The sequence below is a fragment of the Lepidochelys kempii genome, chromosome 24 (assembly GCF_965140285.1).
Source record: "Lepidochelys kempii isolate rLepKem1 chromosome 24, rLepKem1.hap1, whole genome shotgun sequence".
In the NCBI taxonomy this organism is placed as follows: Eukaryota; Metazoa; Chordata; order Testudines; family Cheloniidae; genus Lepidochelys; species Lepidochelys kempii.
In genome coordinates, this window is record NC_136403.1 from 1,775,958 (window position 1) to 1,801,680 (window position 25,723).

Below are 25,723 nucleotides of genomic sequence, written 5' to 3' on the forward strand. Positions count from 1 at the left end.
TCAGCAGCCCCAACTTCTTGTGCTGAAATCCAGTCCCAAAAGCAGAGGAATGACCCAATGCAACGTCCACCCCCTGCCCCATCTCCAGCTGCAGCCAGATGTCCGGAGATGCAGTGCAGCACCCTGCAAGCTGGGCCGTGCACAGGACACAGGGATTGTGGAACACGTGGCCAGTTTCCTCTTGGCCTGTCACCTCCCCACCCCTCCCTCTGGCTCAACCCCTGCATGCTCTTTCCCCACAGCCGGCGCAGGGACAGAGGGTCCCCGGCCAGCCCATACATTTAAAAAGACCCGATGTGCTAAAACCTTCCTCCATGTGCGGGGGCAGAGGGAACATCCCGGCTCGGCAAGAAGCTGCAGGAATTCACCCCACACTCGGATGGACACCCCATGGATTGGGGTGGCTCTAACCTGGGAGCTCTCCCCGCCCCACAGCCGTGTCATCATGGTCAGCGTCTCCCTCGGAGCCGGGACCGAAAGGGAACAGGGCCCATAAGCTGCAGTCATGGCTCTCGGGCCGCACAGGGGTCATGAGCTCCTGCAAAGGGGCTGAGACGTGGCCTCCCTCAGCTCAGCAGGGAAAGCAGCAGAGATCCCGGTTCTGAGGCCAGGGGGAAGCATTGTGATCACGTTGCCTGCCCCAGGCCAGAGCGCTGCCCCACCTCAGTTACAAATCCATATCCCATGCGCCCCCTTTCCAAGGCGGGTGGCCAGATGGGTCACACAGCTGCCGAGTCTGGATAGGACCCATCGTCAGAGCGCCCTCAGGCCCTGGCCAGGGGTTATGGAATCTCCATCCCCATCCAGAGCCCGGAGTGGGACGGACAGCGCCTGGCCCGGTGCAGGAGCCTGCTCTGGGGGAGACCAGCCCGCACAGAAGGCCGAGGGCTTGTTTAGCCCAGCTCCTAGCCTGGCCTGCTGGGTCGTCGCCGAGCAGGCCAGAGCCCTGAGGGGCCAGCTGATGTCGACAGGAGCGCCTGGTGCCCGGGCCCAGGGACCAGCTTTCATAACGCCCAGCAGCTCCCATGGGTCTGAGTGGGGGAGGAAGGGAGGGAAGCTGGACTCCAGGCGCCCGAAGTGGAGTGTTAGTAACCAGCCTCAATCCCCAGCAAAAGTCGGGCCTTAACCGCCTCGTGCCTCAGTTTCCCTATCTGGGAAGTGGGGAGAATACTGCCCCCGCATGGGGCCTGGCAAGCACCCCATACGGCAACCAGGGATCCAGGAAGCTTCCCCTCCCCCCAGTGCTGCACCGTGGCTCAGGTTGATTTCTAATGAGCGAGCAAAGGACAGTGGCTTCCCCGCTGCTTCCTTGCTAACGAGTAATTAATTGTGCGTGGCAGAGCCCCGCTGATAACCTGAGCCAGCCCCGCCTGCCTGCCAGGGAGCGGGTCCCTCCCTTCAGCACATAGCGCAGAAAGTGCCCACCTGTGCGACGACACCTCCTGCTGGTGCCCCGAGGAGTTTTCTGGGGCTGGGGGGGAAGCCCTAGGAGTGGCTGCCATCCAGGACAGTCCTTTGGCCTGTCCAGCCCTGTCTCCCGTCAGCCTCACTGGCAGACTGACTGGGCCAAGTGGCCAGGCCCTGCTGGGTTGACAGGTGCGGGGGGGCATTTTGCCTCGGGCTGCAGCTGAGAATGGCCCCCGCTCCGGCACTCGGCCCAGTGCACCTCGCAGTGCCGGGACAATCCGTCCTGACACCGGGGGCCGGGGCCTCGATGGCCCTTGTGATGCCAACAGCAGCTGCTAGTAACAGGGTCCATGTGCCCTGGCTCCTTTTTGCACAGATGCCATCCCCCTAGTGCACACACGCTACACGCCTCACAGCGCCATCGCACGTCTACACTAGGGCTTTGCACTGGCATCGAGACACCTCCCACAGAGCCGTGTCCCTATGGGGTCAGGTCCTGCTCATTCACACCTCCCCGGGCCAGAAGCCAAGCTGGCTCAGTCCCAGCTCACCAGGTGTCCTGCAGCAGTGAGTTCCACATGTGGACCCGCAGCCTGTGAAAGTGGAGCGCTGCCTTTCACCCCCTGGGGCCTTGCCCTGAGGCCCCCTGCTCCTCACGCAGCCATTTACAGCAGCTTCACCCCCCTGCACCCTGATGTCAACAGGGGTGGAAGAGACAGGGCAACAGGGAGTCAGCCCCTCCCTGGGGACGGCAGCCTGGAATCCAGGGGTGGGGGGAACCACAGGGTCTGTCTGCGCCCACCCACCCCCATTAAGAGCCTCCTGCATGGCCAGTGCCAAGGGGGGTGGCGGGGGGTGCAGAGAGCAGCAGCAGTGAAAGGGACCCCCAGGGGGATAGCTCTCCCGGCCCGTGAGGGCTCTGAGGCAGGGAGGCTTGGGAGAGCCCTTGCACATGGAGGAGAACGGGGCCCAGAGCTGGGGGGAAGGACATGCCAGGCTCTTGCCTTCTCCAGGGGCAGTGGCTGCAGGGTCAGCAACGGGCCGGGACACTGCGCTGACCCCTCCCGCCCCAGATCCTCCGCTAGGGACTGATCAACCCGCACCGAGAGGCCAGGTCACAGAGGCTGGAGGGGGCTCTCCCAGTGCCTTGGACTGGCCCCACGGATCTGGGGGGCAGCTGCAAGTGCCAGAGACCTGCCTCGCCCTCCGGGTGCCCGCGGGAGGCAGCAGGCTGCCAGGTCTAACAGGAGGGGCCAGTCGGAGCCTGGGAATTCAGTGTGTGCACGTGTGACCCTGCACACGTACGAGTGAATCCGCACATGCATGTGCGCAGCCAGGGAAGGCTCTGGGCTGGGCCCCCCGGAGGAGCGGGAAGGGCCCAGGGCGAGGCCCGATGTTCGGCTCACTCAGGGCTGCAGCCAGCACAGGGCAGGCTGGACCCCTCCCCGCCTTGGGGCAGAGCTCCTGCCCCGGCCCCGTGGCGCAGGGGGGCTAGAGCAAGGGGCGCTAGGGTCTCCCAGGGCACGTCTCTCCCGCGCTCCCCCTCTGCCTCCCCCATGCAGCCCCCAGGGTGGGGATGGGACTCGCGCCCAGAGGCTCCGCTCCGGACGCGGTGGCTGCAGCCCGGGCCTGGGGCTGCCAAGAGGCTCTTGGCATGAGGCTTGGGGGTGGGGGGAAGCTCTTTTTCTCCTCTCCAAACACAGGCCCAGGCGCTAACAGCAATGGAGATGCTGCGGGATCAGACCTCACCCCCCCCACACACACACACTACGTTCTGGCAGTGAATAGCTGCTGCAGGGCAGTGGGGAGCTGGGCCCCAGGGCAGGGAGGGGTCCCACCAACCCCCTCCCCTCCAGAGAATTTGGGAGCCATGTCCGGGTCCCCCCGCAAGCTGGGGCCTGCACAGGGGGAGGAAGGGAAGAGAGCCCAGCCCAGCCTCCTGCTCGGGGTTGCTCGGCGGGGAGGCCCTGTCCTGCACGTGGGCAGGTGGGTAACATGGCCCCTGTGCCAGCCCGCCTGGATCCTCTGCCCTGTGAGCCGGGCAGCCCACGCTGAGCCCCAGATGATGCCGCTCAGGTCGAGCCCAGAGCCAGCCGCGCCGAGCCCCTCAGCCCAGCCACCTGCCCGAGCGCTGGCCGGCACCTACGTGTTTCAGCTCAAACAGCACCTTCCGCGTCATCTCGATTCGCTTCCGATTGACGTGCTTCACCGCCACGATGTTCCCCTGGAGAAAGACATGGGGGGGCTCAGATGGGGGTAGGTCCTGTACCCCCCCAGGCAGCTGTAACATCTATGGACACTGCCTGCCAGGGGAAAGCGCCCCCTACTGACCCCCCTGCTCCCTGCAGTGCAGCACCCCCAGCACCCTGCACCCCGCCCCACTCCCCACAGTGCCCCCTACTGACCCCCCTGCTCCCCGCAGTGCAGCACCCCCAGCACCCCGCCCCACTCCCCGCAGGGCCATGCCCCCTACTGACCCCCCTGCTCCCCGCAGTGCAGCACCCCCAGCACCCCGCCCCACTCCCCGCAGGGCCATGCCCCCTACTGACCCCCCTGCTCCCCGCAGTGCAGCACCCCCAGCACCCTGCACCCCGCCCCGCTCCCCACAGTGCCCCCTACTGACCCCCCTGCTCCCTGTAGTGCAGCACCCCCAGCACCCCGCCCCACTCCCTGCAGGGCCATGCCCCCTACTGACCCCCCTGCTCCCCGCAGTGCAGCACCCCCAGCACCCCGCCCCACTCCCCGCAGTGCCATGCCCCCTACTGACCCCCCTGCTCCCTGCAGTGCAGCACCCCCAGCACCCCGCCCCACTCCCCGCAGTGCCATGCCCCCTACTGACCCCCCTGCTCCCTGCAGTGCAGCACCCCCAGCACGCTGCACCCCGCCCCGCTCCCCACAGTGCCCCCTACTGACCCCCCTGCTCCCCGCAGTGCAGCACCCCCAGCACCCTGCACCCTGCCCCGCTCCCCACAGTGCCCCCTACTGACCCCCCTGCTCCCCGCAGTGCAGCACCCCCAGCACCCTGCCCCACTCCCCGCAGGGCCATGCCCCCTACTGACCCCCGCCCAGCTCCCTGCAGCACAGTGCCCCCATGACCCCGCCCCGCTCCCCACAGCGCCCCCTACTGACCCCCCTGCTCCCCGCAGTGCAGCACCCCGCACGCCGCCCCACTCCCCGCAGGGCCATGCCCCCTACTGACCCCCCTGCTCCCCACAGTGCAGCACCCCCAGCGCCCCACTGGCCCCAGCATGCTGCCCCGTTACCTGCATCGCAGTGCCCCCATGACCCTGCCCTGCTCCCCACAGCGCCCCCTACTGACCCCCCTGCTCCCCCCAGTGCAGCACCCCACCCCCCCACTCCCCACAGCACCATGCCCCCTACTGACCCCCCTGCTCCCCACAGTGCAGCACCCCACCCCCCCACTCCCCACAGCACCATGCCCCCTACTGACCCCCCTGCTCCCCGCAGTGCAGCACCCCACCCCCCCACTCCCCACAGCACCATGCCCCCTACTGTCTCTGCCCCACTCCCCGCAGTGCAGCACCCCGCACCCCGCCCCACTCCCCGCAGCACCATGCCCCCTACTGACCCCGCCTGCTCCCCGCAGTGCAACACCCCCAGCGCCCCACTGGGCCCAGCACCCTGCCCCATTCCCTGCAGCGCAGTGCCCCCATGACCCCACCCCGCTCCCCACAGCGCCCCCTACTGACCCCCCTGCTCCCCGCAGTGCAGCACCCCCTGCACCCTGCCCCACTCCCCGCAGCACCATGACCCCGCCCCGCTCCCTGCAGTTCCTGGCTGCTCCCCGTGTGCTCAGGCGGGATCCCCCCACCCACCTTGTAATAGGCCGTCTTGGCATAGACCTGGAACTGCCCCTCCGTGGTCAGCAGGGAGCCATAGTTGGAGCCTCTCTGCGCGGAAGCAAGAGCCGGTGTGAGGGGGGACGGCAGGGCAGGGGGCAGCACCAACGCACCCCCTCCTGTGGGGAATGGAACCCCAGGGCTTCTGGGGCACCCCCCCCACAGCCCTCGGGGAACCCTCCTTCCCATCTCACCCCCACTGCCCTGCTGGCCACGGGCCTGCTGGGGGGACAGGGCTGGAGTGGAGGGCAATGGCTTGGAAGGATGACAGTGGCTGGAGGGGGCCCCCCACCAGGCTGTGGGGACCCCCCCCCATCACCACTTCAGAGCCAGCCCCACCCGCCCCCTCCTGTGGCTCCCTCCAACCCCTGGCCTGGCTCAGCAGCTGCTCAGGGCTCCCTGATGGGATTTGCGTTTAATTAACCGCCCTGGATCCACAGCTGTAACCAGGGGCCCTGCCCCGCTGCCTTCACCCACAGATGCCCGCAGTGCGGCGCCGGCTGGAGAGGGGGTCTCTCAGGGGGGCTGCTCAGCCCGGGGTCCCAGCCAGACAGGCGGGCTCAGCTCCACGCCCGCCTCCCGCAGGCTGGCCGAGCCCCGGGGGGCTCACCAGCGACAGGGTCAGTTTGCTCCCGGCGCTGCGCAGGTGTTTCTCCAGGCTGCTGGACTGGACGTCTTCCCAACGCACGCGCCACAGCTCGGCCACCAGCTCCTTCTCCAGCTCCAGCTTCCTGCGCCGGGACACGCCGGGGGGACGTGAGAGGGCACCAGCCCAGCTCCGAGCGCCCCCGATGCCCAGTGCCCCCCACGCCGCTAGGCATCTGTATGGTGCCAGCACCTGGCCAAGCCACGGCCAACCACCCCTTTGGGCCAGGTGCTGCCCCAACCCAGGACAAATACCCCTTCCCAGCCCCAAGCCCACCTCCACCCCCTGTGTCCCCTCCCCCCGCATCTGCCTGTAAAGCAGGAGTGTTTCTCCAGCATCACTTTGATCCCCCCGCACCCCCTCCCCATATCCCCGTCCCTGCATCCTGGCCAAGGTCAGCCAGACGCATCCCCCGGCCCAGCCCTGGGGTGCAGGGCCGCTCCCCCGCACCTGTAGATGAAGAAGGAGGTGATGGTGATGCTCAGCAGGATGAGGCTCACCATGAGCGAGAGGATCTCCAGGGTGGTTAAGCTGCCTGCAAAACAAGGGAGGAGGGCGATGGTGGGGAGCGGCTGGCTCGGAGTCCTGAGTTCGAATCCAGCCCAGGGGCTGTATGTGCTGATCTGTGCCGGGGGAGTTTGCTGGGGGGGTCTCAGCTGGGGAAGTTCCCATGGCAACACCCACGAGGCAGCAGAGCCCAAAGTGGAGCAGGGGGAGCGTGCCCAGTTGCTGGGCCCGTTCTGGGGGCACAGGGTACCAGGTGCAGAGAAACACCGAGGAGACTTGTCCCACCTCGCGGCTTTGCTGCCGAGGAGCCTAGGCTGGGCTTGTGGGAAAGGGGCCGCTCCCCACACCCCTGTATGGGGTGCAAAGCCTGCTGGGGGTGGGAAATGAAGCCACATGGCCAGGCTGCCTGGAGGGGCTTGTTTTCATGCGGCCGGCCCAGCGCAGCCCCTCCCTGCCGGGGGAGGCTGGATTCTGCCTGCGGGAAGGTATTTTTGCTGGCGGCGCTCCAGGGGCCTGGGCCAGGGAATGAAACCCTCAGAACTTGCTCTGCAAAGCCCGGGGCAGGGGGGGGCTGGGACGCTGGCCCCACCTTTGCGGCACAGGGGGTTGCTGTTGTCGAAGCCGCAGGGCAGGACATCCCTGGGCACACCCTTCCCCGGCCAGTGGATCTCACACCCGGGCACTGCGCTCATCTTCTTGGTGGTGCCATTGTAGTTGTAGACGATCTGCAGAGGGCGAGAGAGGGGGGCTCTGGGAGGGGGCCAGCGGCAGGAACCCCCCAGGGTCCCAGGCTGCCATCACCCCCTACCCCCGCCAGCCATAGCCCGCAGGTAACTGGGCCCTGGGTTCGGCTCAGAGCCATCCCAGCCCAGCCTCGGGGGTGACTGCCGAGGACAGACTTGGGAGGCTGGGCCCAGACTCCCTCTGACCTGGAATATGCCGCTCGTGGGGTCCATGTCCCACAGCGAATAGTCACTCTCCCGGTCTCCGTTCTCATCAATCTTCAGGAAGCCGGTGACTCCTGCGGGGAAGGGGAGGATGAGAGAGCATGGGACCAGCCCCCTCACAGGGCAGCACCCAGGGCTCACAGGGCAGAAGGGCCTGAAAAGACAGGCTACAAGTGGAGAAGGGGATATCGGAGGGACCATATGGCTCTGAGATGCAGCCCCTCTGGGGTGTGGCCCAAAGGCTGGTTATACAGGGATCCCTTGCCCGGTGCTGAGATGCAGCTGCCTCTGGGGTGGAGCGCAGCAACAGCACACAGTACAGGCTAAAAAGCGAAGGAGAAACCTGCACGCCGCTGGAACTGCTGGGGAATTTCGCCCCCTCCCCATGTTGGAAAGCGGCCGGGGCCTGACTCCAAAGAGTGCAGGCCCCAGGGCTGTGGATTGTCTGACAGACCCTCCGGCAGCCCGGTGTCCCCTCCGCCATGGGGCGGAGGGGCCCCGCCAGAAGGGGGAGCGGACCCATGTGGAGCCTGGCCAGGGCATTCGTGATGCTTTCCGGCGGGGTCCCCGGCGTGGGCGCAGGGCTGTGAGGGGAGCGGCTCCGTCACTCCACAGCCCGTCCATCTCCTGCCGAGTAGCCCGGCCCAGTGGCTCCCGGCCCAGCTCACGCCCCGAGCCACTAACGACACCAACCCTGGAATTTCCAGAGCGGAGGAACCAGCAGCTCAGGGAAAGGATCCGTGTAGCAGTGCTGGGCAGGGCAGGGGGCAGCTGGCTCTGTGCCCAGCACCAGGGGAGTGATGCCCCCCGTTGGTCCTGCCAAGTCCCCCAGGGCCCCCCTTCTCCCCTAGCAGTTCCCCAGGGCTTCGGGCTGCATGAAGGGGGGTCTCTGCCCCCTTCCAGGGTGAGGCTCGGGCAGGAGGGGGTCTGGGCCCCCCCAGGGGCAGCCACTGGAGGCTCCTGCATCCATACGGCCGGGGGGGGGGTCCGAGGGGGGCCCCAGTCGGCGGTGCTCACCATAGAAGGTGCGGTTCCACATGTGGCGGGTGATGGCGCTGGTGTTCCGGACGGTGCCGCCCTGCTGCAGGGTCTCGTTCACGGCCTGGGCGTACAGCAGCACCCCGTCGTGGAAGGCAGCTGCGATGTAGTTCATCTGAAAGGGCCGGGCCGGCTCAGAACCGCTGGGGCGGTGCCAATGGGCTGGCGGGGGGGGGGGAGACGGGGTGCCCCATGCTGCCCCACAGGCCCCATTCTGCACTGGGCCACCCCATGCCCAGACTGCGGGCGAGTCTCTGTCCCCCCCGCCTTTCCCTACTGGGCTGCTGACCGGCCCTGCTGTCTCTGGCCAAGGAGGGGCGGGCGGTGCCGGGGGCAGGGGGGGTCTTACCAGACCGTCCTGCAGGGTGAAGTTGAAGTGGGTGTGGGCCCCCTGCTTGAGCTGCTCCAGGAAGGGCTGGTACTCGGGGTTCTCGGGCTCCTTGCAGGTGATGATCATCACTGCCTGGGGGCGGAGAGGGGAGAGAGGCTGAGAGCAGGCAGCACCCCCGCCCCCCGGCAGGAGGCCTGTGGGAGGTGATGGACCTGGGTTTCCCACACGGCACCTGCAGCCCCACAGGTGGGCGGGTGCCAGGACTCCCTGCAGGAGGGTGGCTGGGCCGGCTGGTGAGCTGGCACCTCCCAGGGACTCCCCCTGCCACTGCCCAGCTCCCCTAGGCTGTGGGCAGAAGCCTCCAGGTCTGCCAGTCTGGCCCCTTCCTCCACCTCATCTTGCTTCCAGAATCGCAGCCCATAGGCTCCCTTGGCCCCTCCAGGCCTGGGCTCCCTGGGGAGGCTGGGGCAGCTTCCCGCCCCCGGGCTATTAATAGCCTTCCCTGGCAGCGCTCAGACCCGGGAAAATTATCTTGCTTCCTTCCTCCTCGTTATTCGCGGAGAGCAAAGAGCAAACAGGCAGGGGCTGGCCAGAAGCAGGGAGGGTGGGAGGCACAAGCTGCCCCCACGGCCCCTGGTCTCTCGGGCAACAGAGGGGCCTGGCTGGGGTAAGGGGGCAATTTGGGCCAAGGCCCAGCAAACTCATTTCACAAGTGCATTTGGCAGGATTCGAACCCAGGGCTCCAGAACCGCAAACTGAGTCCGTCAGCCCAGTGCCCCTCCCCCAGGCAGGGCACTGCCCTGGAACCTGCCTGCAGCACCTTTATACGGGTGAAGCTGGGTGCACCTTAGTGCGTCGGCCAGTGTAACCATAGTGTGCCAGGCACGAACACGGCATGTTCTGGCTGCAAGGGGGACGGAGGGAGCTGGGCCAGCTCCATAGCCGCGCTGCTCCGGCCCCCGGGACCAAGGCAGCCCCCGAGCTAGGTCTCAGCACCCACCGCCGCTGGAGCTCAACAGCCTGGGAGATCATGAGCGGCCGAGGCTCCTACAAAGGCCTCTGGGCTGCACCTCAGCTGCTTCCTACGCTGGGTTCTCCCCCCTTCCACCCTGGAATGCGGAGCCCCTGGCATCATTGGGCCTCCCTGCTTCTACGGGCTGGCAGAGCTGCCCCAGTAATCTTGCAAGGGCCTCAGGCATGGACTCAAAACCCCTGGCACTCCCGGTGGGCAGCAGGATCACTAGCCCTTCTTTTACAGATGGGGAAACCGAGGCGCAGAGCCGGATAGCAAATTGGTGGTGGACCTGGGAATAGAACCAGGCATCCTGGCTCCCAGCCCCTTGCAGTAGTTTCTACCCAACACTCTTTGAGTCCATGGTGCCGGCGCGGTGACCTAGAACAGGCCCAGCCAGTGCTGGCCTCTCCTCAAAGACCCTGGCCAGCTCCAAGCCAAACTGGGCTCTGCACTTGGCACCTGGCCTCCCCAGGTACCTGGCTGGAGGGCTCCATCCTGGGCAGTCCTCACCTTAAAGGCCTCCCTGGCATTGGCGTCGTCCTTGTCCCCGCGTCTCCAGGGCCTCTGGGGGTCGGGGAAGCGGGAGCCCTGCAGGCTGGCTCCGAAGACGTCGATGTAGAAGAAGGCGTAGTCCCCCTGCGTGAGCCCCTCGCGCCGGGCCTGCAGCAGGATCTGGCGGAAGGTGTCCGGGGAGCAGCAGACGTACACGACTGCAGGGGGAAGGATGGGGTTAGCGGCCCTAGCCCCCGGACCAGGCGCATGGAGCCACGTGCCCTGTCTCGCCTGAGGCTCCTCTGTCCTGGGGAGGCTGGGCCAGGCTGGTGGCTCCAAGGACGCTGAGGGGACCCTGGCCCGGATTCTCTAGCTCCGGCGCGGTCAGAGCCAAGGGAGCAATGCATGGACCCCCATGCACCCCAAGATCCTGCCCTGACCCTCATGCTCCCCTCTTCCCCCCTCTTCTGCTGCCAGAGGGGAAGCAGCTGGACCGGAGCTGGGCAGGCAGGTTACCAGCCCCGGCACCCCCTCAGGCGGGCTGGCCAGCAAAGAGCCAGGGACGCCCCGTGGGGCATGGCCGGGCGCAGGGGCCGGTCTGGGACCAACACAGCCAGCCATGCACACTCACACACACACACACCCTCCTCCTGCCCTGTGTCCCACGGTGCCCCCTGGTGGCAGAGGCCAGGGCTGGAGTAGCCAGGAGCCACCAGGGCTGGCTGCTAGCCACTGGCAGAGCAGGGGTCCAGGTGCTCGGCAGACATGGCCAGGAAGCCAAACCCCCAGGGTTTTGCCTGCACTTTTCTCCATATTTCTCCCCTTTGCTGAGCTGGAAAGACAACAGGGCCCCCCCACGCCGCCCCACCCGGCCACAAGCTGCCAGAGCCGCCTCCCCCGGGAGCCCTTCACACCACGAAATCGTGAAATTGTGAAATCGGGAGGAGCTGAGCTTAACGAGCTGTTCCCCAGCCCGCCTCACAAGGGCCCAGGGCCGTGCCAGGTCCTCAGGACGCAGCCAGCGCCGGAGGGAGGGGGCTCGGCCTGGCTGTCCAGGTGCCCAGAGCTACACACCACAAAAGGGTTGACGGCGAATGGGGGTGGGGGTGCTATTCCTACCACTGAACGTGAGTGCCCTATAATGACTGGGATGGGGAATCAGGACTCCTGGGTTCTCTCCCTGACTCTGGCTGGGAAGTGGGGTGTCACGGAGTGTGGGGGAGTCCGGGCCCTGCACCCCTCTTCCTGGGATTCACCGCGACTCTCAGCCAGCCAGTAAAACAGAAGGTTTGTTGGACAACAGGAACACAGTCCAGAACAGAGCTTGTGGGTACAACCAGGACCCCTCAGTCAAGTCCTTCTGGGGGAGCAGGGAGCTTAGACCCCAGCCCTGGGGTTCCCTGCATTCCTCCACCCAGTCCCGAACTGAAACTAACCCCCCCAGCAGGCCCCCTCCTGCAGCCTCTGTCCACATTCCCGGGCAGAGGTGTCACCTCCCCCTCCTCCTCCCGGCTCAGGTTACAGGCTCTCAGGTCTCCCCTCCCCAGTGAAACTCCCCTGCCACATTCCCAGGTCAACACTCCCCCCTCCCTGCTGCCTCACATGGGGTCCAGTGATTAGAGCAGGGGAGGGGAGGGACTGGGAGCCAGGACTCCTGGGTTCTAGCCCCAGATCACTCTGATTTGGGGGCAGGTCCCTTTCCCTGCATGTGCTCCAATCTCCCCCCACCATGAAAGGGGCACACCCAGGACTGCTGGGAGGGTCACAAATGAGTGTGTGAAACAAACTCCACTTCCCTGCCTTGAAAGGCGGGTGGGAGCCCCCATAGGATGGAATCGCAGGACTGGAAGGGACCTCGAGAGCTCGTCCAGTCCAGGCCCCTGCACTCCTGGCAGGACTAAGTAGATCATAAAATTGTAGCTGTGGGCAGCAGCCCCCTGCCTGCTCTCCCGGTTGGCACAGTCCTCGCCTGGGCCGGGGAGGGGGCACCGGTCGGAGAGGTGGGGCCCCAGGCAAAGCCCCAGCCCAAGGGCTGTGAACAGAGACAGCCCATCCGGTTGCTCAGCCTCCCACCCAGATCTATTTAGCAACAGCTGGTGTTTGTCCCGGTGGCTGGCACCAGTCTCAGCAGCAGCAGGCCAAGGGAGAGGTGGGCTGCACATGCGGGGACACCATGCCAGGTGCTTAACCCTAGAGTCCCCCACTGGTGCCAGCAGCCAGGGTGGCACCCGCCCAGCCCAACCACCGCCAGGACAGCCGCCGCTCTGGGCAGGGCTGAGGCCTGGGGGAGCTGGGGCCCCCGACTCCCCGCAGCCCCTGGCAGCTGTGCCCATGGGCATGCAATGCCGCAGCGCTGCTTACACCCGCTGTGCCCGGGGGGCAGCCGTGCCACGAGCAGCAGGCCAGAGCGTCCCCAGCCCAGCCAGCCCGGGGGCCGCCCCGGAGGCGATACCGGCCTGAGCGCCGAGCACGGACGGGCTGGGGCCGCTCGAGACACGGGGCCAGGAAGCCGAGCAACGATCTCGCTCTGGCGGAGACGCGGAAAAGCCCAGCACCCAAGGGATGGGGAGCAGGGAGGGGGTCGGAGCCCACCCTCCCCCAGGCCCCAGCTGGCCGGGAACATCCTGTTATTTTCCGGCCGCGCGCAGCCCGGCGCGTTGTTTCCCTGCTGCCGGGTCAGCCAGCGCGGCCGGGGTCAGGGGGCGCGTTCTGTCAGCGGGGCCCCGGCCAGGCCGAGTCAACGCTCGGCCCCTCCGCAGCCAGGGCGCCAGCCCTGAGGCTTCCTGTTGTGCTGACTCGGCGCCTCCTCCCCTCCAGCCCGGGCTCCAGGCAGCGATTTATCCGATTTATCCGTGGAGCTCGCCCAGCGCCCGGCCCTGCCCCGCGGGCCCGGCTCCTTCGCAGGGCGGGGAGAGGAGACTGGCTGGGGGCAGGGTCCCAGCTCGTTCGACCGCGGGGAGACCGTCAGGCCCTGGAGGGGCCCGTCCCGGGTGGGGCGAGGGCACGCTGGCAGGGCAGTGGGTGGAAGGCGGCCCTGCCCTGTGGGCAGAGCCTGGGGCCCTGTGCCCCTGATGCTGGGCATCTCCTGTGGCTGCTCCCGGCGGCAGCTTTGGAGGGGTGAGCGCCCTGCCCAGGACACCGCCTCCTGCTGGGGGAAAGCAGAGAGGTGGGAGAGCCAGCCCAGAGCTCCTGCCCCGGGGCTGTCGCAGCCCCGGGCCACCCCACGCACCCCTCTGCTGCGGGGCTGAGCAAGGCTCCATGGGGCTGCTCCTTGCCCATTCCAGCAGCAGCGACGGACTCCGGGGAAGGTCCCTAGAGGGAGCGCGAAGCCGGGCAGGGAGCGCGCCAGGCCCCAGAAATAGCAGCCGACGAGACAAAACAAACCCAGGCAGACACAGAACGAACATCGTGAAATACAGACACCAGGGACAGACAGAGCTCCGCAGGGCCCGGGCAGCCAGCCTGCCCATGGGGGCCCCCCACGCCGTGCCCAGCGCCGCAGGGCCCGGGCAGCCAGCCTGCCCCCGGGGGCTCCCTCTGCCATGCCCAGCGCCACAGGGCCCGGGCAGCCAGCCTGCCCCCGGGGGCCCCCCATGCCGTGCCCAGCACCGCAGGGCCCGGGCAGCCAGCCTGCCCCCGGGGGCTCCCTCTGCCATGCCCAGCGCCACAGGGCCCGGGCAGCCAGCCTGCCCCCGGGGGCCCCCCATGCCGTGCCCAGCACCGCAGGGCCCGGGCAGCCAGCCTGTCCCCGGGGGCCCCCCATGCCGTGCCCAGCACCGCAGGGCCCGGGCAGCCAGCCTGTCCCCGGGGGCCCCCCATGCCATGCCCAGCGCCGCAGGGCCCGGGCAGCCAGCCTGCCCCCGGGGGCCCCCCATGCCGTGCCCAGCGCCGCAGGGCCCGGGCAGCCAGCCTGCCCCCGGGGGCTCCCACACCGTGCCCAGCGCCGCTGAACTCACTGCTCATCTCATGCCCATCGGGGCAGCTCCAGCCCCAGGCCTAGCACAGTCTGGCAGAGTTTGGCAGACAGTACCCGTTGAAGCCAATGGAGCAGCACTGTTGACCCAGCTCTGGCTCCAGCCTAGGCACTGCCTCAGTTTCCCCTTCTAGAGCTACTGAATAATGTCACCACAGGCTTCCCTGGGTCAGGTCACAGCCCTTCCTGGGGCAAATCACAAAGTTCCCAAGAAACCTCCAAACTCCTCCCCAGCTGAGCCCTGGACCTGCTGTGGTTTCTTCCCGCTAGAGAATTTTCTCTCTGTTGGCTCCTACTGCCTACACCCCCAACCCTCTGCGAGCCCCTGGGACGGGACGGGACGGGACGGGACGGGACTTGGTTCACGTTCACGTTCGTTCACGTTCACACCCGACTTCCCCCAAGGTCCTTCTTGATCACCTGGTTTTATTTCCACCCCCAGAGGACTGAGTTAGCCACCTGACCTGCCAATCATGTGACTTTGCTCATTGTATCCACCTGGGGAGGTGAACTAAGCGGGTCACAGGTGGGGCTGTGCCCATCTCCCCTTAAAGGGCCAGGCACCCCTTAAAGGGCCACCTGGAACCTCCCTGGCACCTGCACAAAAGGGCCCATGACACATGGGTGAGCTGTGGAAGGCATACAGAAACCCCCACACGTTAGGAAACAAAGCAGAGAAAGAGGCGGATGGGAGTAAATGGGCTCTGCGCCCCTGTATAAACGGCACAAGGGCTCCTCTGCGAGCTCGGGTGGGAATCCGGCACTGCTACGCCTACCCAGGGGAGCAGAACGCTAAAGAAGTTGCAGCTGCAAACATGGAAGTGCCCCTCCTCCTGGAGACAAGGCAATCACCCCTAATTCTGGCCTGCATCCTGCCTCTTCCTCCCTGGACTCCCCACTACAGGAGTCTTCTTCACTTCCTGTCTTAAAACATCTGGCAGCGTTGCCATGTGGCTGGTACGCAGCTGCCGAGGCCCACCCCAGACATGGCTGCTTTTTGGGGACTGAGCAAGTTCTAGGGCCAGAGTCTCAAAAGGATTCCGCTGCAGAAGGATCCGGCATGCTGGGGGCCAGCTGGGGGCCGGGCTCTTTGGTAAATCTGGCCCCGATGGTAGATGCTCAGCCCCAAGGTTGGGCTGGGAGGGTTAATGACATTAATTAGCACCCCCACAGAGTCCTCAGTCCTTCACACGCTGGGAGGAAGCCGCGACCCTCACACGAGGGTTAGAATGGCCGTGATCCACTGGCACCCTTAGGAAATCCTCCACGAATAACATCACCTGGCTCTGCCCCCTCCCCTCCCCCCCCCGGCCCAGCCACACGGGTGCTCTCCCTTCCAGCTATCACAGCGTCTCCACTAGAAGCCCACCACCATGGCGCTGGGGTTCCCGGCTGTCAGATGGGCAGGGGGGCATCACTCCGCTCCACTCCCTGAGCGGGATCCCTGCCCCCCTTGTCCCTCCAAGGATCCGCACCTCCTGCCTGGCTACTGTGCGGGAAGGGAGGGGGGTCACGGGCTGCTCTGTCACCCAGGATCAGGCTTCCTGGCCACGCCGCACAGGAGCCAGGCTGCTGGGCGGAGACAGGGAGGCTGAATATACCAGGCTATTGCCCCGCCGCGGGTGTCTCTGCTGATCCCAGCCCTCCCCCCACCGCCGGCTATCCGAGCAGCGAATCCCCTCCCCACGCGCAGGAATTCCTGCCTTGCTCTGACCTGGAGCCATCGCCTGTTGACCCCCGGCTCCTCCCAGCTGTCATTAGGTGTATTCGGGGAGCGCTGGGATGCCCGGTCCCAGATCGGGCCCCACAGCACCAGGCGCTGTACAGACACAGCGTGGAGACGGCCCCTGGCCCACAGAGCTCACAGCCTCGGGGGCCGGATCCTGCTCTGAATGACATCGGCACAAACCCAGGGCAGGTGCTGATGCAGCTCACCGCTGTACCACGCAGCCCTGGCCCGGGCAGGCCTCTGGGAGCAGCCAGGCAGATGAGGCCAGGGGTTGCCATAGCAGCTTTGACTTCCAGACGGCCAGGTCTCCTGCCTTTTGTCCCAGCCAGGTCAGGAGCTGGGTCTGTGGGACGGGCCACGGGGTCAGAGACTTTGTCCAGCAGGAGCAAGGAGCAGGTTGGGGCTACGATTTTTCAGTGCCAGGCGCCCAGGAGTCGGTGGGTTAGAAATCCGGTGAGGGTCCGGGTCCAATAAACCCTAAAAGGGAGGCGATCCATCAGCCTGCCCCAACCGCCCCCCAAAGCACACACACAAATCCACACCGGTCTGAATCCATCCCTCTGCATGCACACGCTCTACACACTCAAACACATGCACACGCGCGAGACAGGGAGGCACACACGCTGCCTAATCACCAGGAACCCTAGTTTTCTGTGATAAAACCCCCGACATTCTCCAATACAAACCCCAACATAGCCATGTTTTCACATGGTGAAATGGAAGTGCTGACCCTCACGGTCCCCAGCCACAGTACACACAGGTAGCAGCTTTTAGGGACACCCAGCAGAAGCCCATTTATCTGAGCCTCCATTATCCAGCTCTGCGTAGGAGCCGAACCGGGGCTGACAGCTGAAGCCCGAGCCCTGCTGCCCGAGGGAGCGCCGGATAACGGGGGCTTGGATAAAGGGGGTTCTACAGTATCTGGTTTTTTTTTTTCACAAAATGTAAAGACTGAAGATTCTCTGCCAAGGGCCCAGTTCCGCGCCTTTCCACGGCAAAGGGATTTCCAGGCGCCCTGCAAATCAATCCGTCTCCGCACCCGCACAGAGAGACACGCTCGTATGCAGCGCGTCTCCGAGCCAGCTGGAAAGTTAGACATTCCCATGCCCAGGGCTCCGTGGTCAGGCTGGACACATGGTGGGAGGTGAGTGGGGGGACAACTTTCACGGCCCATCTGAGGGTCACCTCCCCAATGTGCAGGGTTGAGCCCAGGCACCAGCCCAGTTCCATGCTGCCAGGGCCAGATCCAAGTCCTTGGAATGTCTCCTCCTGTAGCAGGGTTTGGATCAGGCCCCTAGAGCCAAGAGCCATGTGTACAAGAAAAGGAGGACTTGTGGCACCTTAGCGACTAACCCATTTATTTGAGCGTGAGCTTTCGTGAGCTACAGCTCACTTCACCGGATGTAGCTCACGGAAGCTCACGCTCAAATAAATGGGTTAGTCGCTAAGGTGCCACGAGTCCTCCTGTTCTTTTTGCGAATACAGACTCACACGGCTGCTCCTCTGAAACCTGTCATGTGTACAAGAGTCATCTGGACTGGGGGGATTCAGAGCTCGTCTCCCCAGCAGGTGCCCCTGCCCCAGACTGGGCTCTGCCTGCAGTTGCCCGCTGCACCCCAGCAGGCTGGGGCCCACCTGCAAAGCGCCCACCTGCCTTCTGGTGGCCAGCCTGGGGCGTTGGTGAAGATGGAGAGTTTGGAATGAAAGACGCTCAGCAAAAATCCTCCGGCCCTGCAGGGTCGCCCCAGGGGCTGCGTGCTGGGCCCCGACCTAGTGAGCTGCCCTGCACTCTGCAGTAGCTGGGGAACGGCTCCGGCAGGGGGACTGTCCCATGGGAACTGCATCCCCTTTCATCTCCCACGGGGAGCCAGCCCTCTGCTGCTGGGACAGACCACTGGGGACCGGACGGTTGAGAAGGGTCCTGTCCTGGGGGATTAGAGGGGACCTGACGGGTGGATTGCACCTCGAGTGGCTTTGGCTGGGGTCAGATTCAAACCCCCAAGCAGAATTCCCCAAACCGGGGCCAGATGGGAGCAGACCAAACGCACCCCATCTCCCTGCAGCCAGACTCCCGTTGGCTCTATTCTTGGGCTTGGAGGGGTCCCCAACATGTCCTGTCCAAGTTCCCCTCTCTCACTGCCCAGGGGGAGGGTTGTACATTTCAAAGGGGCGGCTGAACCCATCAGCCCCATCCCAGCAAGCTCCTTGCCTTTTCCAATTCAGAGCCACCCCCAACACCGCTTGGCTCCCCCACTCTGTGTGCAGGGAGCTGGGGAACCAGACCCTGCGCTGGGCTGGCTGGAGCTGCAGCACACCACAAAGTTAACACAAAGCAACTTGGAGAAAACTTTCTCCCCGGCCTGCTGGGAATCCAAGGGGCTGGATTTGTTCCACGGGGGGGGCTGGGAGAAGGGGGGCAGCGTTTCCGTTGGGGGGTGCGTTAAGGCGGTGGCGCTGCACTGGGGGCCCTGGCATTGTTTGGTTGAAGAAGCGTGCCACGCGGGGGTGTTGCCGGGGGTGTTGTGGTGAGAAGCTGCACCGCAGAGCAGGGGGGTGAAGTCGCACTGAAGTGGCAGGCAGGGCTGCGGGGCGGGAGGATGTTGCAATAGGGAGATGGACTGAAGTTGCGTGGGGGGCCTGTGGCACCATGGGGCAGGGGGGTCCCTGGAAGCAGCCGTTCTAAGGGGGGACTGGGAGGTTCACTTACTTCTGCCCTTCTGCTTGATCTCCTGGATGAGGAAGGTGTAGTTGGCCTCGTCGCCGTCCTTGAAGGAGATGTCCAGCACGGTGAGGTTGCGGAAGGTGGGCAGCTGCACATACAGCCCTTCGATGGCGAAGAAGCAGGGCCGGTCGTCCAGCTTCTCGTCCGAGTAGACCAGCAGGGCGCGGTGGGTCCAGTTGAAGTGGCGCTGCAGCCCCACGGCGTACTCGCCCAGCTTGCGGTGGCTGGGCCCGGCCCGCGTGGTCAGGGCGAACACGTCCTCCTTGTTGTCGAAGCCGTGGGCCTCCGCCCCAGCCGTCACCAGCGGCAGCTTCCAGTGGCTGGTCAGGCGGGCCACGGGCGCCGAGCTGTAGACGCAGCCGGGGCCGATGAAGGCGTCGGGGTTGTCGGCCAGCTTGAGGTCCACGGCGGCCACGGGGGCGTCCCGGTCGGAGCAGACGCCGTGCTTGTCCTCGCTGTTCCCGAAGACCCAGCGCACCGTGTGGCCCGGCAGCAGGTCCGGCTGCCGGTTGATCCGGTCGATGGCCAGCCAGATGGCGGGGCCCACGCGGGGCCAGGCCCACGGGTAGGTCATGTTATGCTTCGGCAGCAGCACGGCCACCGTCAGGTTGGCCCCGTGGCCCTGCGACCCGCCCAGCTGGCACAGGGCCCCGCACAGCACCACCAGCGCCCACCGCATGGCGTCACCGGCGCATCGCTGCCCCCGGGCCGACCCAGCCCCCCGAGGCGCAGCCCCCAGCTCCAGCCCCCTAGACCCCGGCGGGCTGCCCCGGGACCATGGCCGGAATTCCAAGGCGCCCCGTCCCCCTGCTGCCCTGGGCTCCAGCCGCTGGGAGCTCCCTTCCCTTCGCTTCCCTTCGCTTCCCGGTGCTGAAAGTGACTGATTATCTCCCAGGCAGGCAGTCTTTTCCTTCCCCTCATTCAATGACAAAAGGGCTGTTATCATAGCCCGGCTCCTTAACCCCCTCCTGCCCAGAACCCCCCCCAGTGCAGGCAGGGAGCACCTGCCCGAGGGAGGGGACAGGGAAGGGGTGCAGGGGACGATTTTTCCAAAGCCCGGTGGGGGGGGGGGGAGATGGATGCTGGCCCCCCGCTGGTCGCCCCCAGGACTGAGCAGAGCTGCCGGAGACGGATGGGGTTTTTCATGTTTTGCCCATGGGGGAATTGAAATGAGAGGGGGCGTTGGAAGGGCTTGGGGGGGGGCGGGTTGGAAAACGACTAAATTGGGAACACTGCCTGTAACTTATTGACCACTGCGGGGTGGGGGAGGGAAGTTGGGGGGTGTAGGGAAATCCCAACGGGCAGAGACGGGGACAGGGTGGGATGAGATGTGGGGGGCGGGGGGACAGAGCGGGGGAGGGAGGGCCCCACGGGGAAAGGGCAATTCCCAGCCGCACTGGGGAGCGTGGCTCGATCCCGCCATTTGCCCCACTCCTCCCACGTGGGCAGCGTTCCCGCCCGGGGGTGAAAGGGAAAGAACTGGTGCCCCCCACGTCCCTCCGCCTGCTCTGGGGCTCTCGGGGCCCGGGCGAGGGCATGGCCAGTGTGTGGGTGAGCAGAGGCCTAGTTGGTGGCAGGCCTCAGGCGGGGGGTCGAGGAGACCCTCCCGGCTCCCCCTGCTTATAAAACTTCACACAGAGCAAGCAGCCAAAGGATCCCGAAGTGCCTGAGATGGTGACCGTGGGGGGCAGCAGAGGCTGGGGCTGGGGAGCAGAGGTGGGGGGCAATGGGACGGGGGTGGGGAGAAGGGGCTGGGGGGGACAATGGGAGGAGGGAGCAGAGGAGGGCCAGGGGGGTGGGTGGGGGCGGGGCTGAGGAAAATAGAGCGTCCAGAGCCCTCCATAGAAGCTGGAATGAGGGGGGGCCCGATCCGGGCCAGGAAGGGGAGCGGGGCCTGATCCTGCTGGGTCTCTCCCCCCGGCACTGGCCCCAGGTTCCAGCTCTCCTTCGCCTCCTGGGGGCAGTGGTGAGCACTGCAGCTCTCCGCCTCGGCTATTACTGCACCCAGACGTACAGCATCACCACCTCTTGTGAGTGTCTCATGATATTTGGTGTTTTCTCTTAAATCTCCAGCTCCTGGAGTCAGGAGACTCTCAGCTCACGTGTGAAATCCAAGTGTGGTTCTGGCCCTTCTGAGTGCAGGGAATAAGCTGGAGAACGGGAAAGAGGGGCAGCCCTAACAGCCCCAGCACCAGAAAGGGGAATCCGAGGAGCCGATCTCATGATTTGGGGGAGCTGGCTAGTGCTTTGGGGAACTGGGGGCCGGCAGGACTGAGTCCAGGGCAGTCTTTGGCAGGGGTCCCTCGAGGGGAGCCGCGCACAAAGGCAGCCTGCAGGGACTCTGAGACCTGCCCCCCCATGGCTGAGCACTGCCCCAGAGAGACATGCAGGGGCCACACACACAGACAAGGCATGCAGACCACAGGGCTGCTTCAATGCCTGGTGCTCACTCGCCCCAGGGCAAATCAGGAGTGCCCCCGGTGATGAGCGAGGCCGCGGAAGAGGGGGATTGGGCCCCATGGCGGGGGGGGGGGGTTGGACTGGAGAGCCGGGAAGCAGGCATGGCACTACCTCCTACCTCAGGTGTGCTGAAAAGGAGGTAGCAGAGAGAGGAGTCCAGGAAAGTCAGAGGGGCCCTGGTCTGAGACTCAAGAGGACGTAATTCTGGTCTGCCACAGCCCTGCTGGGTGAGCCTTTACCGTCCTGCCCTGGGGCATCGCGGTCTCCGAGAGCCAGTCTGTCCAGGCTGTGTCTGCAGCAACAGGCGTCCCGATCTTGGCTGGAATCTCTAGCTGCCACTGCAGTCCAGAGACTAGCCCCCCTGGGGAAGTTTATTTACGGCGACACGGGGAATGTGCCACAAGGCTCAGTGGGGGCACGGATATGGCCGTAATCAGCCAATCCCCCATTAGAGGACAGGGAGTTAATGGAGCCAATTATTGGCTGGGGGAGGCAGAGATACAATAACATCGCAGCGAGGCCGGAACCTGTGTCAGGGCAGGTTATTAACAGCAACGGGCAGCCGGAGCGTTTGCCATGCAAATGGGCTTTCCATGCAAAGAAGTAAATTCGTTTCCAAGGCGTTTATCTAGTTACCGCCGGGTCCGTATTGTCTGGGGAGAATTTGTTCCTGGCTGAATGGGAAAAGCAGGTGGAGAAAGGCAGCTCTTTGTTAAATGCAACCTCGACCCTGCACTCAAGAGGGGGGCTGCATGTTGGGAGACAGTTAATAAAGTCGCCCCCTCCCCTGAGGGACTGCAAACTGCTGGGAAGTGGGAGAACTCAAAGCACCCTGAGCAGCACCATGCTGCATGGAAAGTGTGTGTAGTGGAAGGAGCAGTGGAGAGGGAGCCAGGACCTGTCTCCATGAGGGGACCTGGGTCTTGTTAGAATGGGGTGGGGGTTGGGAGCCGGGACCCCTGGGTTCTACCCCGACTGCATGAGGAGAGTGGGGTCTTGTGGTTGCGGGGGGTGGTTAGGAGCCAGGACTCCTGGTTTCTCTTCCCATCTATGGGGAGTGGGGTCCAGTAGTTAGAGTAACAGACTAGGAGACAGGACTCCTGGGTTCTTTTCCGAGTGCCTACCACTGACTAATCTTGGGTGAGCCCCTTTCCCCTCCCCCTGCCTCAGTTTCCCTACAAATGAAATATCCTCACGACACCAACCCTTCTTCCAGGAGTGGTGCTGGGAGTGATGTCACGACTCCCAAGTGCTCTGAGATCCCTGGTCAGGTTGCCATGGTCTTTTATTCTAGGGTGCACCGTGGGATGTGTGGCCCATTCCTCCACAGGCCCTGCTTGCTCTGAAGTCAGCCCCATGGGCTCTGAGAGTGCGTCGCCGCCCCCCGCTCCTCCCCGGTGGCCCCCACCCAGCCACATCTGCAGAGGTGACCCTGAGGCTGGGTCGGGGGGGCCTGCAGCATTAGCCGCCGGAGGGGGGGGCATGAACGACTCCAACGTCACTCTCCGTGGTGGTGGTGGGGGGCTGAGGGAGGGACAGCTGGTTATTTGGGCTTTGTGGATCAGCCGGCGCTGCCCCCGTGACGGACGGCTCCAGGGAGCCGGTTACTGAGCAGGGAATTTGTCCGATTTTACCCCATCCAACCCGCCTCGGTCCCGGGGACAGGGGAGATGGGCTCAGGCAGGAGCCATTCCCGGGAGAAGGGGAGAGTTTGAGGCACTGGGGCAGGCATCAGAGGCTCGGCTGCCAGCTGGTCCTGCCGACAGCCAGCCTGGGACCCAGGTCAGTGGCCAGGAGCCCGGGACAGCTGGGAGCAGATTCTCCTCCTGATTAAAAGGGGTGGGGTGGGGGGGAACGAAGATGCCCAGCCCGGTGCCCCCCTGTCCAACTGGCGTCGGCTCTCCACAAGCCTAGCCCCCTTGGCCCCTCCCGGAGGCGTGCTCCTGGGTGCAGCATGGGAATGTCGTTCCCTGCCAGCCGGGGGGGGCGGCTGTTGGGTGACACAATGCACTTCACTCCCCCCACCCCGATTTACCTCTCCCCAGTGCTGCGTCTACGTGGCTCCTCTCTAACTCCGGCACAGTTACCACGCTCCCCCATGCTCCCAAGTCCCACTTGTCCCCATGGAGATGCCCAGGGAAGAAGCCCCCAACGTGGCCATTTTCAATGCCCAGCTGCTGGCACTTCGGATGCCAGGAGCTGGAGCAAAGGGGCATCCACAGGCTGGACTGAGCAGATGTTCTGTGGTGTCCCAGCGCCACCCAGAGGTCTGTCGGCCCCAGACACACAGAGCTTACGCGGGCGGGATCCCAGCCAGTTGGGAAGTTTTAGACAAACTTTTTTTTGCCAGAAAAGGCCAATTCATGAGACCCGAACCCGTTGACAGAACAGGGCCGGCTGAGAGGGATCTCCCAGCTCAACACGTTCGTGTGGGGGGGAAAAGCGCTGGAAGGGTCAACATGTCCTATTCCGATCTTTCTGAAACAAAACGTTTCAGAGCCGTTTGATCTGCAACGACGTCTTGTTTGGATGTTTACGCCGCTTGAATCGACGCATCGCCAGTGACCGGAACAGAATGGGCTTTTTTCAGATTTGTTTTGGTTGGTGAAAAATGTCAAGATTTTGACTTTTTTGCCCCAGTTTGGGAGGGGAACATTTTTCAGTATTTCCAACATTCTCACAGGGTAGGAAAGAGGCTGCCGGCCCAGCCCAAGCGTCTGTCTTGTCTGTTTAACTTGCAGATTCTTTGGGGCAGGGACTGTTTCTCTTTGATGGTCGTACAACACACAGCCCAATGGGGCCCCGGTTTTATCTGGGACCCACTCCATGCTACAAGTATCTGATTGCCCCCTAATCTCCTGCCCTCACTTTCTCATCAGGGGCTCTGTCTCCATCCAAAGCAGATTTGTATTCTCCTACTTGTTTAGCTGTCAATTCAAAATGTACAGAAAGCGCAGCACCTGCCACCATAGGCACATGGTCCGCGGCCGGAGCTCCAAGGCACCAGCATGATACCAGCCAATAAATAAATAATAAATAACCAGGATCCTTGCCCTGGCCCTGCCTGAAGCTTCTCCAACCCCTAGGTGTTCACAAATCATGAGTCAAGGCTTCCAAAACCCATGAGATTTAAATCAATAAATTAAACTGGGTTTGTGTTATTTGCCTTTTGGGTTCTGAGCCTTCTGGGCTGTGTTTTCCAGCTTTTCTCCTCAGCAACAAGGTCTAGAAGCTTGTTTTACTACTTTTAAAAGGAAGCTGAGATGCTTGGTGCCATCACCTGACTCCAGGAGCTGGAGCTTTAAGAAAAAAAAAACACCAACTGTGGTGGTAAAATTGCACGAGTTGGTATTCCAGGGTCCAAGATCTCCGTGAGGGGGAATGGAGGCGCTGCCCCCTGTCTGGTATGGAGTGCAGGTCCTGCTGACCTCCCTCCCTCCTTAGCCCAGGCACCGTGGCAGTGGGTCACTTCATGGCCTGTTTAGCAGCTCCAGCGGGCTCCAAGTTGCGGTGAAATCACTTGCGGGAACCGCAGGAACCACCACGTCGCACCCAGACGCTGTCGCACGGTGACACCGACACAGTGATGTCACACCCGAACAATGATGTCACACCCAGATGCCGTCGCAAGGTGACACCGACGCAATGATGTCACACCCGAACAGTGATGTCACACCCAGACGCCGTCACACCGCGACACCGACACAGTGATGTCACACCCGAACAATGATGTCACACCCAGACGCCATCGCACGGCGACACCGACACAGTGATGTCACACCCGAACAATGGTGTCACACCCAGACGCCGTCGCATGGCAACACCGGGGCAGTGATGTCACACCCGAACAATGATGTCACACCCAGACGCCGTCGCACGGCGACACCGACACAGTGATATCACACCCGAACAATGATGTCACACCCAGATGCCGTTGCACGGTGACACCGGGGCAGTGATGTCACACCCGAACAGTGATGTCACACCCAAACACCAGTGCAATGACATCACATCCAAACACCGCAGCTCTGTTACACTGGCAATGATGTTGCACCTGAACACCTTCAAGGCGATGATGTCACAGCCAAAGGCCTGCATGGTGGTGACGTCACAAGAAAACGCCCCGGGAGTAAAATAGGGCCCCCTTACTGCCCTGCCCTAAAAAAAAAAAAACCAGCTAGCAGAGGATGGTTTCGATCCATCGACCTCTGGGTTATGGGCCCAGCACGCTTCCGCTGCGCCACTCTGCTGCGCAATCGACTGTTCCCTCAAACTTTTACATGTAGCTATGCGTCCCAGCGCCTGACATCCACGCACGCGCACTCGGCGCCCTGTGTGCCTCCCACCACCCGTTATTTTGCACACCCCCGCCTAGCGGTCATTACCCGTCCCTGCAGAGCGAGGCCATTCGGGGCACGCGCAGAGACCACAACCCGTTCGGCGCTCCAACGGCCCCGTCTTGGTCCCGCCCCGGGCCGGCCTGTGATTGGCCAATCCTCTGACGACTCTCGGCGCGTCACGACGGATGGGTGAGAAGACCAATGGCAACGCCGGAATCGGAGGGGGGGGCCTCCGGGCAGGTCGCGCGGGAAGCGG

General features: G+C 64.4%; 1 protein-coding gene and 1 non-coding gene across 2 annotated transcripts in view; both read right to left on the reverse strand.

Annotated features, from left to right (window-relative positions):
• The window catches only part of NPR1 (natriuretic peptide receptor 1), a 33,286-nt gene extending 13,462 nt beyond the window's left edge, over positions 1-19,824 (reverse strand). Inside the window, exons 1-10 of the mRNA XM_078850507.1 lie at positions 18,653-19,824; positions 10,262-10,461; positions 8,755-8,868; positions 8,385-8,520; positions 7,350-7,441; positions 7,010-7,145; positions 6,364-6,448; positions 5,878-5,998; positions 5,244-5,318; positions 3,554-3,631 (exon numbers count right to left, since the gene is read on the reverse strand). Of these exons, the coding sequence (XP_078706633.1) occupies positions 3,554-3,631; positions 5,244-5,318; positions 5,878-5,998; positions 6,364-6,448; positions 7,010-7,145; positions 7,350-7,441; positions 8,385-8,520; positions 8,755-8,868; positions 10,262-10,461; positions 18,653-19,613 (1,998 nt within the window). The 5' untranslated portion in view covers positions 19,614-19,824. The remainder of the gene's footprint in view (positions 1-3,553; positions 3,632-5,243; positions 5,319-5,877; positions 5,999-6,363; positions 6,449-7,009; positions 7,146-7,349; positions 7,442-8,384; positions 8,521-8,754; positions 8,869-10,261; positions 10,462-18,652) is intronic.
• A 5,481-nt stretch (positions 19,825-25,305) lies between these two features.
• TRNAM-CAU (transfer RNA methionine (anticodon CAU)) lies at positions 25,306-25,377 on the reverse strand. The gene has a single exon. It is a non-coding gene; the product is annotated as a tRNA-Met (tRNA).
• Positions 25,378-25,723: the final 346 nt, after the last annotated feature.